This window comes from Podarcis raffonei, chromosome 2 (assembly GCF_027172205.1).
Source record: "Podarcis raffonei isolate rPodRaf1 chromosome 2, rPodRaf1.pri, whole genome shotgun sequence".
Taxonomy (NCBI): Eukaryota; Metazoa; Chordata; class Lepidosauria; order Squamata; family Lacertidae; genus Podarcis; species Podarcis raffonei.
The window spans coordinates 25,585,146-25,597,244 of NC_070603.1; the positions used below are offsets into that span (position 1 = coordinate 25,585,146).

At 44.0% G+C, this 12,099-nt stretch overlaps 1 protein-coding gene across 1 annotated transcript in view; it reads left to right on the top strand.

Moving 5' to 3' along the window:
• MAP2K6 (mitogen-activated protein kinase kinase 6) overlaps positions 1 to 12,099 on the top strand; it is a 77,557-nt gene that overhangs the window by 29,846 nt on the left and 35,612 nt on the right. The window contains exon 2 of the mRNA XM_053375418.1: positions 7,591 to 7,657. Coding sequence (XP_053231393.1) covers positions 7,591 to 7,657 — 67 coding nt within the window. The remainder of the gene's footprint in view (positions 1 to 7,590; positions 7,658 to 12,099) is intronic.

Sequence of the window (12,099 nt, forward strand, 5' to 3'; positions counted from 1 at the left end):
AATGAGCATTAGTCAGTTTCGCTATAACAGCAGCAGTGGCAGCAGTCTCTAGGAGCGCCAATACCACCCAGTGTGGGGTGTGAAGTTCATGATGTATTGAAAACAGGCTACACTTTTTCAACTTCTGAGGCTTACTGTAAACAACTGGGATTAGGGAAAGTGATCCTAGAAGCTGCAAGCTGAAACTCTTGGCAATGTTCTTGCTTGGAAACATTGGCGTCTCTCAGCATTTAAAAGACTTCCATTCTGCCTTTCCTAGATATGCTGAGACCCAGTACACGCTCCTCCCATCGTGCAAGCAAGTGAACAAGCCCAGGAGCCTTGGTTAACCAGAGCTTCCAGTTAACATCAAAATCAGGAGCTATGATTAATGACTTCTAAATTAGCCAGGATCTGGAAACCAGTGCTAAACCATGGCTTCTTTCTGGTTTCTTCAGAAGCTGTTAACCATTTGTGATGGTATCCTTGTTTAGAAGCTACCTTTTAGGGCAAAGCCTTCACAAAGCACCTTCCCTAATCATGAAATGAAATACATTTTGAAACAATGAAGAATCCACATGATAAAACGTTTTTAAATGTGTGGATCAGTTAGTTAAACAAAAATGAATAGGATTTTGGAACCAGATCCATCACAAAGCCTGTGTCATAAAGAAACCTCATTTAAAAAATACAGTATGATAGATAGATAGGAGAGAGAGAAAGAAGGAGGAAAAAGGAAGAGAAATTAGATATGTTGGAGCTCCACAGAGCTTGAAATGAATTGGATTTCCATAACCTGGAGACGTCTCCAAATAGACATAACCAGTTAAGGTGCCATCACTATGCCATGAATTGGATTTTCTTTACATTGAACCATGTTTGTTAGTTCACCTGGTTCAGAAGAAATCATTTTGAAGTGTGTACAGTCTGCTTAAATATTCACTATCTTTAATAATATGTGCCGTAGTACACAGACTTTGGCTTTCTCACTTCTCAGTCCTGTCTCTATACCATTTATGAAGACAGAGACCCAATGGAGATCATTCAAGTCCATGTCTTCTTGATCCCTATTTGCATGTTTTTGACAAAGATGGGCTGGGCTGCCCACCAGCCAGCATGGTATTAAGTGACCAAACTTCGAAGGAAGGAATAAGGAATGCACTTAGAGTGCATTTCTGAATTCTGTCCTTCCTTTTGCAGGTCTGGTTTGAAACCATGTCCACAAGAAGGACAATTTTTGAATGCAAGTTGGTCTGCAAAGGAAGATTCGTGGGAGCTCAAAATTGAGAACTCTCAAAAGCAGCCAATTCCAGGAAGGCTTACATTTGACGCCTGTCAGTTGAGAAGTACACACTGCAAGCCCAACTTCCAGAAGGGATTGGTGCCACTTGAGAGCTTCTGAGTGGACCCCAACACAGTGAGGCTTGCTATTAAAAGGCACTGAATACAACCCCTGCTTGCCAAGGAACTATTGAGAGTGCACTTTGAGGCTCCTGATTGTTCCTTCGCAGCCAAGTCTTTACCGCATTACATCAGGTGTGGATGCAGAAAACAGCCTCACAGGCCAAATTAGGATCCCCTGCCGAGCCAAATTTGGCCTGTGCACTGGAGGTTCCCTGTCCCTGCTCTAAAATGAATGCGGTTGCAGAAAGAGAATGACCAATATATTGGTAAACCCAAGGATTCACAAACACAGCAGTTGCCAAATAGCCCCCTAATCTTCTTTCTTGATACCTAAGCAAATAAGACCATCATTATAGATCATTATCTAGGACTGTTAGTTAATGATTCTAGCACAGCCAAGTTAATAGCTGCCTTGCCTGTGCTGGAATCATTAAGTAACAGCCCCTGGAAAATGATCCGTAATGATGGTCTTATTTTGAAGATAACTTTCCTGCCCCCCTTTTTTATATAACAAGAATACAAAGCTGAAAATGAATGAACTGCAACTAAAATATTACGTTCATTTTTCACATGGTCTAGTCCTTCCCCTGCCCCCCTCAATACCCTTAAGAGGGTCTCTTCTCCAGTCTTCAGAGAGTAGCTGGAAGTGGGGAGGCAGAAAAAGGTCCTCCTTTCCTTCCACTCTGCAGTTTTAATCTAAAATCTTAAGCGAAGTACTGTGCCCAGAGCTCAGAAACTGCTCACACTAATGAAATTCCCTCTCGCAAAATGCGCCTAGAACAATGGGTGTTTCGAACACTGCTTTACGTGCTTGACAGAAAGATTACTTTCATTTTAAATTGGGGCGAGCATTCGGGAAAATGACTTTGACAGTCCCACCCACAATTGAACCCATTCCCCCACTTTTTCTGTGTGACTGTGCACGATTTTACGCACTATTTCCAAAATGTAGCCCCTGTGTAAGTTTAGAGCTGCCTGCAAACTGCATTCACTTAAGACATACCAGCAACAAAAACCAATCACAGCTGAAAGACTAAATCCCTTTCCTTGGTTCTTACTCTTCTAGTACCGTCCCACAAACAAAATTTTAAAAACTGCTAATATTGACCCAAGTTTTCTGTCTTTTGAACTCCTACCAGGGCTAGCTTTTGGGCTGCTCTGTATGTTATCTGTTGCCCGAACAGGAAACCGCAGTCATATTTTGACGCAAATATGTTTAGTATCCCAGATAGGTGGGTTGGGCAGCTGATGTGAGCAATGGGAAATAATGGAAATCAGTGTCTGTAGGAAAGGAGAATGCAGGAAGCGGGCCTCATTGTTCCTCTGGTGAACCTTTCACACCGGTGGATGGTGGGAATCTTTCCTACCTGGCTGTTGTTGTTTTTTGATAGTCTCCAAGATGAATGAAAGCATGGCCTAGCTGCAGTCAGCTTGAATAGAGGGCTCAGGAATGTCTGTTTCTGCTTTGTGGTTGCTACGTCCGTGTTCGTCTCATTGCCCTGTCATTAGCATTTTGTAGATGACACCATTAGCAGATCAAGCAGGATTTCATGTGCGTTAGGCTGGGAGGGTGGAAAAGGGTTGGTTGGTTGTTGTGATGCTGTGATGTTGTAACGAAAGAGGCGCTGAGCCAGTTTGAGACGGTTGTTAAATGGAGGTCTTCAGGTTTGCTCAGAGGCAAGTACGCAGGTGTCAAGGCAAGTTGCCAGATCAGGGATTTCTGTGAGATTGCAGGAGTATCAGTGCAGCATATTAACATGCCAAAAACCTAGTAAAGGGAAAACGCAGGCATGTGTGCACGCGCGCGCGCGCGCACACACACACACACACACACACTGTATTTCATAGTGCTGCCTCTTTCGTTTTCTTAAGCAGGTAAAGAGAATCCATTCTGTACTTTGCAACTTCAAAAGGGGGAATTAAAGCATCAAGACAAAGGTGGAAAACCTGCTATGGCTATGTAATAGTGTTTGTGGGTGATAAATGATATAGAAACCACAGTGCTAAGCGATATATACCGTATTTTTCCGCCTATAGAACACCCCCATGTATAAGACGCCCCCTATTTTGGGGGACGTCGATTTAAGAAAATGGGGGGGGGGAGAGATACTATCAGTGTGGACATTATTTTAGAGTAAAAAAACATAGTCTTATAGATGGAAAAGTACAATAAATTGCTGAAATTATCAGTATACACAAAACAGGAAGGATGTCTTATTTCAAACGAATCCCTCACAAATACTGGCGCGAAACCTCCCCAGACAACCTGTTTTTTGGGTGGCTATTGATTTTCATTATTGAACTTAATGGTAAGCCTGCTGAAACGGTGGTTCATTAATTCAGTCTCTGCAGAAAAGTCATAAATATCAAGTATTCATCGCACCTATAACTGAAATCTTAAATTAAGGAGAGTTAAGATACATATACACTGATTGAGGGTACCGCTTGTGCGATAATTCATTGAGGCTTTTTTTTATTTTTAAAAAGGGACGGTGGTGGATGAACCCTCTCTGGCACCCGGGGCGGGACGTTGAGGGATGGGGCGAACCACCCGGTGGCACACACACAACATCCGTACAGATTGCACACGTGTGGCATCCTGGACGAACTGCGCATGTGCGGCATCCCATATGGAGTGCACACACGCAGAAGTGGCAGCCTGTATGGATGCCGCACGAGTGGTGCCCATGCTGACTGCACGTGCCCTCGGCCTCTCTACAGCTTGGGGGAAGCAGGGGCCATCTTGTCACCCCCCCCACAGTAGCACCCGGGGCAGCCCGCCCCCCACTTCGTCCGCCCCTGGACAGCACCCTGTGCAACTCTGTGCATGCACTGGGAAATTGTGTGCTGGTTAGAAATGACTGAAGCCTGAAGAGGGTAATGCAAACTCTTCAGGCCAGAGAGGTATCACAAGCTCCTGTGGTGTTTGAATTTCTGAGAGGGCAGGGAGGCAATAGGCTGTTTTAGAGGGCATTTTGTGTCCCTGGTCAGAGATGTCCTCTGAGTCTATGGCTTCTTCCCCTCAGGATGGGGAGCCTGATCCCTGGGTCATAACACTTTAGGCCACAAAATGTCTTGGGCCTGTCCTGACTGAACCATGACACAGACATTCTGAAGGGCTGTAAACACTTGACCATTATCATTTTGTTTTTGTGTTCTGTTTTGTTTCTTTACCAGGGGTAGGTTGCAGCAATTTAGAAACAAGATATTAAACACAATACACAGTTTAAAAGAAATTAAAGTCACAAGGGGTACGGTGGGCCCTGAAACATATCAAATATCTTCTAAAAAAAAAAAAAAAGGAAACCCAAGACTTGATTTTATTCCCACCCTACCCCAAATCTCCTTATTGCAGGCCATGCTGGGAATATGCTTCCTTCTTTCCCCCCTTATTCACATTGTTACTGTTGAATTTGACTTGGATTTTTTTTAAAAGGGGTTTGTTGTTCTCTGTGCTCCCTAGCAACCTGTAATTCCCAGCTACTTGGGCAAATGAAGGTATGTGTTTGCAGAGTGGCACCTTCATTTCTTTTTATTTTTGCCAACCCAGACATGTTGCAATGACTGGAAGCTACAGGCTAAATATCAAGAGAGGCATTTTTTAACGAGGAGAGTTAATTGACGAATGTTGCAATCAACGCCTGAGGAGGTGGTGTGGTGGTTTGTCCATCATTTTGATGTTGCTGAAAACAAACAGCCCTCTTTTAAGGCTTAGAACTGGAGAACCACGGTTTCCTGATTTTGTTCAAAATGAAACCGAATGTGTGTGGTAGTGGGATTGTTATTATTATTATTATTATTATTATTATTATTATTACTGTATTGTTATTATTTATTGAATTTATATACTGCCCTATACCCGGAGGTCTCAGGGCAGTTCAGGGATGCATATAATGTGATTTGTATCTATTGTGCCAGCACACCAGTCTTTTACTTCTGGCTGTCAGAAAGGTGGGGTGAGAGGAAAGACACAAAACCACCTCGCAGATTTTCTCTACACTTGCTCCTGTATTTGACTTTTGGGGGGGGTAGAGGGAAGGGGATCCTTCCACCTGACACTTGAAATCGAACAATCATAATAGCAATAGAAATGCCATTGAATTCCTTCCAATATTTTGTAGCGTCCCCACATCCCCCCAGCAACACACCTGTGAGAGTATCCCTTCATTCCCATTCTTGATGCAGCACATCATGCGGTTCCACAAGACTCCTGCTGTGTGCAATATAGTGCATATTTATTCATTTTGAAGATGTGTGTTCTGCTTTCTGCCTAAAGCTCTCAAAGCAGCTGACAACGCCTGTGTAAAACACAACAGATGCACCAGGGCCACAAACACCAAAACACTACCACCAAAATAACCAGGAACACTTACTTCTCACATGCGGGGGGTCAAGGAAGTGACAGTCTGACTGGAGAATGCCCTGATATTGTCTTATCCTGCCTCCCTTCCTCTCTCCTTTCCTTCCCAGAGGGCAGATTGTCTTTGTGGGGATTGTGGAGGGGACAGTCCAAGTCTTCAAATATCTTTCCTTCTGTATGGATTTGTCTCATAGTGCAGAGTGCAGTTTTGCCATTTGTAGCCAACCTGCTTTCTGCTCTTGCCGCATCCGGCTGCATGGCTTTCGCCCCTGAGTCTGCATGCCTCCCCAGGAGTGTCCCTATTGTGGGCTACAAAATGGTCAAAAGATATGGATTCGCATCTGTGCTCCTGACCTGAGGCTTTGTTCTCTAGCTACTTCCTCCCCTGAAGAACTGGAACTTGATGCTGCAATAGATCTGCATATTACACCTTCTGCAGGGGGCCCAACTTGAATAAAATATTGGGGTGGGGCGGGGCGGGTAAGCCCTGCGTGCAATTGATCACATGGCATGGCACAGATACCCCATTTGAATGGGAGTTCCCCTCAACTTGAGGGGGGTCCCCCCAAATATTTTATGAGGGGGGGAAGGGACCTCAGCCCCTAGGAGCCCTAAACGGCCTTGGCATAGTATACTGGAAGGAGCTTCTCCACCTCCATTGCTCAGCCTGGACACTGAGGTCCAGCTCCGAGGGTCTTTTGGCGGGTCCCTCATTGCGAGAAGTGAAGCTACAGGGGACCAGTCAGAGGGCCTTCTTGGTAGTGGCGCCCTCCCTGTGGAATGCCCTTCCATCAGATGTCAAGGAGATTAGTAACTATACAGCCTTTAGAAGACATTTGAAGGCAGCCCTGTATCAGGAAGTTTTTAATGTTTGACGTCTTACTATGTTTTTATATGTTCTGTAAGCTGCCCAGAGTGGCTGGGGAAACCCAGCCAGATGGGCGAGGTATATGTTGTTGTTGTTGTTGTTGTTGTTGTTGTTGTTGTTGTTGTTGTTGTTTGTTGTTGATTTGGCTTCCATGTCTGTCTGGCTTGGCTAGTGTAACCTATTGGTTTTTCCTGTGTTGATGCTTTAATGTAGTTTGGGCTAACATAGTAGCCTTTTAACAGAGTTCAGGTTGAAGGGATTTAAAGAAGAGTTTGGCAGGTCAGTGTATAAACAATTGCTTGCTGCGCGAACCATGTGTCTGCTTAATAGAGACTCACTCCTTCAGACCCAGCCACCCAGTTTCTGTGCTAACCAAGTCTCCGTTTTGCCCTTAGGATAAATTCATTCATTCCTGCAGTTTTCATTCCATGTTGCTTCATTTTTGACTCGTGTGGATTTCAAAACACCAGGAGCAGAAAGAATCAGGAAAAGCCCAGGGAAGGGGCTCTGAGCTATTTAAAACTGCAAAGTCTTTCACAGCACCTCTTTTGACTGGAAGACATGATCACAAAGGTGTCCACTTTGGTTTCGCAACTTTCCCCCACCCCAAAATCACCTGCACATTTTCATTTCCTCTCTCCATATAATGCAATGCTAGAGAGTTAAAAAAATAAATTAAGGAAAGATGGAGATGTCAGGAAGCCATATTATTCTGCTGTGTTGAATGCAGCATTGAGAATATGCAGATGTGTGCCCGAACTGCTGACTGCATCAGTTAGAACCCGAAGTGTATAATCTGATTCCCAACAAAGAAACTTTGTATTTTGAACTCTCTCCTCTTCAGCATTGAGGTGCCTGTGTCAAATTAGACCTGGCACTTAAATCAAGCACTACAAACAAGCCCTGTGCTGCAAGATGTTTCTGAAACCCGAAGAAAAGTTGTTCTTATTTCCCCCCCTCTCTGTTCTTTATTTCACAGGCAGGAAGAAAAATCCAGGGCTGAAAATTCCTAAAGAAGCATTTGAACAACCACAGACGAGCTCTACGTATGTCTTGAAATCTCAGCATGATTGCTTTGGGTTGGGCTGGGGGGGGCGTTGAAGCAGGGGTTCATAAATGTCAACTTGGCGTACTAGCCAGCTATTATTTCTGGTCATCACCAATCCCCTCCCTGAGCCTCCAGGAATGCAGACTCCACATGGAAGTTAGGCAGGGTCCTCTCCCATTTGTGCAGAGTACACAGAGCAAGAAACAGCAGGAGTCTATCTGCCGCTTGGAACGTTCTTCTGTTTCTTAACCTGCTTGAAAACTGCAATGGAAGTGAGACCTCCAGGGTATGGATGTGCGTGATTCAGGAGGTTCTGCTTGCTAGAAGGCTAGGCAAGTGGATTTGTGGACACCTGGCTTGAAGCAAAATGGGATTCTTCATAGAGCTGGTGTTCTGGGTGGCGCGGGAGGGACGAAACAATGGAACAGTCCGCAATTGTGCAAACTAGCGAAAAGAAACTCTGGGTCTGCATTCTAATATTCCAAAGCAAACTTGGAGAAGAGGAGAGAAAGGGAAACCACACTTTAAATTGTTTTTCCATTATTGAATATTTAGAAATAATAATAATAATAATAATAATAATAATAATAATAATAATAATATTTTATTTATATCCCGCCCTCCCCAGCCGAAGCTGGGCTCAGAGAGAAAGAAAGTTAATGGCCCAATATTAAGTTGTCTTGCAAACGTGTGCAGTCAGCTTTACATACCTGCGTAAGTTAACATGATAATATAGCGCAGGGCTTGTTTCAGATGGATTTTGGAAAGAAGATTGGTGATGTGAATGCTCCCTAACAAAGACCACAATGCAGAGAAACAACTCTTGCATGCCTAATGGCTTCTTGACGTAAAACATTTTCTGTTGGCAGGCTCAGGGGTGTGTTAGAAGCAGTCCAACATAGTACTTAAGGGACTGTGTTTCAATGAGAAGGTGAAAACCATAGGGTTGTATCCTGTGCCACACGCAAGCAGAGTTCTGTCCACACCACAGAACATCCCCTTCCTTTTCTCTCCACATGTCTGAAAATCTGCTCTGGAAAACCTGACTATATTATACGAAGCAGGTGCCAGGCCAATGTCATTTTACGTGGCCTTAAAACATTGGCAAGTCCGTATAGGTTCTTCACAGACAGGTTTGTGAGACTGGTGCGAGAGCTTTGCTTTCTTTTTCCCTTACATATAAAAAGAAGGGAGACCAGGTTTCATCAAAGGTATTTTCCTTTATAACCCCATTTGTAACCATTCTAAGCCCAGTTAGTTGCCCTGAACTGGCTATATCACAAATATTATTGAACCACATCTCTGGAGGAAATAAATAAATAAATAAAAATAAATTGTCCAGTAGCACCTTAGAGAGTTAGTTCTGGGTATAAGCTTTCGTGTGCATGCACACTTCTTCAGATAGAGGTAGTTCCACCTAGGATTTCCAGTGATACTTTATCACTAGATGTGCAGCTACCAGTAGAAAAAGAATTAAATCTTTATGCCAGATCGTAGGGTCAGGATCTCTGGGTTTGGTGAAAGCAAGGCTAAGGCTGGGTTTGTCAAGAGATTCTCAGATTTTTTTTATATATATATATACCATACCTTACAAGCTCTTGGCTGCAAGATTATTGAGTTGTCAAATTACCCATCACAGACCTTGCACCTTATGTAAACGGAGTAAACTCTGGGAACAGTGGACAGCTGGCTGCTGTGCCAACTGAGAAAATAATCAGGGGAAAAGAGAGAGAGAGAGAGAGAGAGAGAGAGAGAGAGAGAGAGAGAGAGACAGGAAGGAAGGAAGGAAGGAAGGAAGGAAGGAAGAAAGAAAGAAAAGTTTTTCTATATCCGCCTGGCCCCTCAGTCATAATTTCTCAGTCTGTCCTTCACCCAGAAAGTGTGCTCACCTTTATCCTAACCAGATTTCCTTGGAAGTCGGTTCCATTGCTTCCAGATAAAATACATAAACCTGCTTAGTTTTGGAAGCCTCATGATGCGTATCTTGGATCCTTGAAATTTGGTGACTTGCTTGTTACCCAAGGGCCCCCTGACAGTTCTTTAGGTAGCACAACAGACTCTCAACTTTTCTCATTGTACCAAGGTAAGATATGGGTTATGTCAAGGAGGCTTTCCTCTCTAATCTGCCCTGTCTGACACTGGGCAATGCCCTGTTATTTTCTCTTTCATGTACTGTGTTTGCTGCATGCCTCTCTCTCAAAAAGGGGGTCTGTTTTAGCTTATGGTGCCTCTTTGAACGCAGTCTTCAAGGCTGAGCATTTGCTGCCCCCCTCCTCTCTTCCCACAATCTCTCCACAACTTGAAACAGTGAAATGAATCTTGATCTCCACCAGGAACCTGAGACTGCCCTTGCAGTCAATGAAAGGACTTATTAAGACAGAAGATTCTCTTAGGAGGGCTTTTAATTACCTTATGGAGGGCAATTTTCCATCTCCCACCCCTGATCTTCCTTTGATCTTTCAAGGGGCCATGCCTATGCCATCCACAGGTACATACATGGGTCTGTAGCATTAGAAAGTCAAATGCCAGGACACCTCAAAGGGTGATGTTAAAATATGCCCATAAGAGAGGACTGCCTAGGATAGAGAAAGTGATGTGGAGAGATTTTCAGAGAGATTTCATGCAGAGCCAGAAGTGGAGATTCTGTAGACTTGCTGGAATGGAATGAGATTTCCAGAGCTCAACTTTTAGGATTGGAAAAGGATTGCAGCTGGCACTGTCAACAGATGAAATCATCTTCCTGTCCTTCAGTTGAAGTAGTGGGATTATAGTACCAAAGGTACTTTTTTTTTTTAGGCTCGGGCTTAGCAATATCAAAAAGTGCGGCTGCTCCTATAAACAGCCGTCAAATGTCTACTTACTCTGTCCTCCTCTTTTAATATCTAGTTGAACTCGCCTTGTGTGGTGATGCCACAAAGTTCTACATCCCCCACCCATTGCTCCACAGGCTAGAGAACAAGCTTCCACATGTTGACCATAATGCCTAGCTTTACCGTTAAACCACAGAGCCTAGGGCTTGCCGATCAGAAGGTCGGCGGTTCGAATCCCCGCGACGTGGTGAGCTCCCGTTGCTCGGCCCCTGCTCCTGCCAACCTAGCAGTTTGAAAGCACATCAAAGTGCAAGTAGATAAATAGGTACCGCTCCGGTGGGAAGGTAAACGGCATTTCCGTGCGCTGCTCTGGTTCGCCAGAAGCGGCTTAGTCATGCTGGCCACATGACCTGGAAGCTGTACGCCAGCTCCCTTGGCCAATAAAGTGAGATGAGCACCGCAACCCCAGAGTCGGCCATGACCTGACCTAATGGTCAGGGGTCCCTTTACCTTTATAGAAGGAAGTATAGCTTAATTTAGCAGTTTACATCCACAAGCTGCTGTTCGTTATTAGAAGGAAGGACTGCTTTCCTATTACAGTGGTACCTCGCAAGACGAAATTAATTCGTTCCGCGAGTCCAGGACCTCTTCTGAAGGCCAGCGGTGGGCGAAAGTCTTTGCTCCCGACCGCCAGCATTTTAAAAGAGGTCCCCAGAGATTTCCCTATGGGCTTTCTTCTTGCGAAGCAAGCCCATAGGGAAATTCGTCTGGCGAAGCACCTCGAAAAACGGAAAACTCTTTCTTCTTGCGAGTTTTCTGTCTTGCGAGGCATTCGTCTTGCGAGGTACCACTGTATGTGATTAAAGGCTTTGGTAATTAAGCGGTATATAATGAATAAACAAAAGATTTGCAATCTATATCAAAGCAAGAGCGTTTGAGGCATACTTTTTTCAAAAAGAAAAGAAAACTTTTAATGAAGATTGTCACAATGGTCACATTCAATGACCCACTTATTTTTGGCTGTAGATAGTCTGAGGGAGCGTTATAGGGCACACTTTTTATATATAAAAAAGAGGTGCTGTGCAAGCTGGCATATATGTTAAACCCATGGGGTACACTGGTTGTGGTTTTACTTGGGCAATTTAGCTGAGCGCCTCCTTACGTATTGGATTAGGAGTCATTTGCAAAACAGGAGCATGACTGACCCTTTATGTTCCATCAGAAAGAAGGGATTTATGGCAAAGCTCAGCATTGCTCACTTTGGTCTTAGCTATTTCTGGTGCAGATTAATAAAAGATAAATACAGTCTTTTTTTACAGGCTGCCTATAAATAGAAGAGTATTTCTTATTTATGGAAAAGATGTTGGCTTTTGCTGGGGGTTACCTGACTTCATTAGTTTCTTACTGCACCGTGTAATTTTTGCAGCCCTGTTTTTTCTTAGTAGAGAAACCCCAAACCAGTGATTTCTAAGGTGGAGCAGGCGCTAAAAATAGATATTGCAGCGGGGTGAGAGAAAAAGAGTGGCAAATTCCAAAATGGGGGCTGGAATTTGAAATATTTTGAGTCCGCCACAGGCCCATTTCAGATCAGCTTTAGGATCATTCAGGGTCTGGTTCAACCCCATATGTG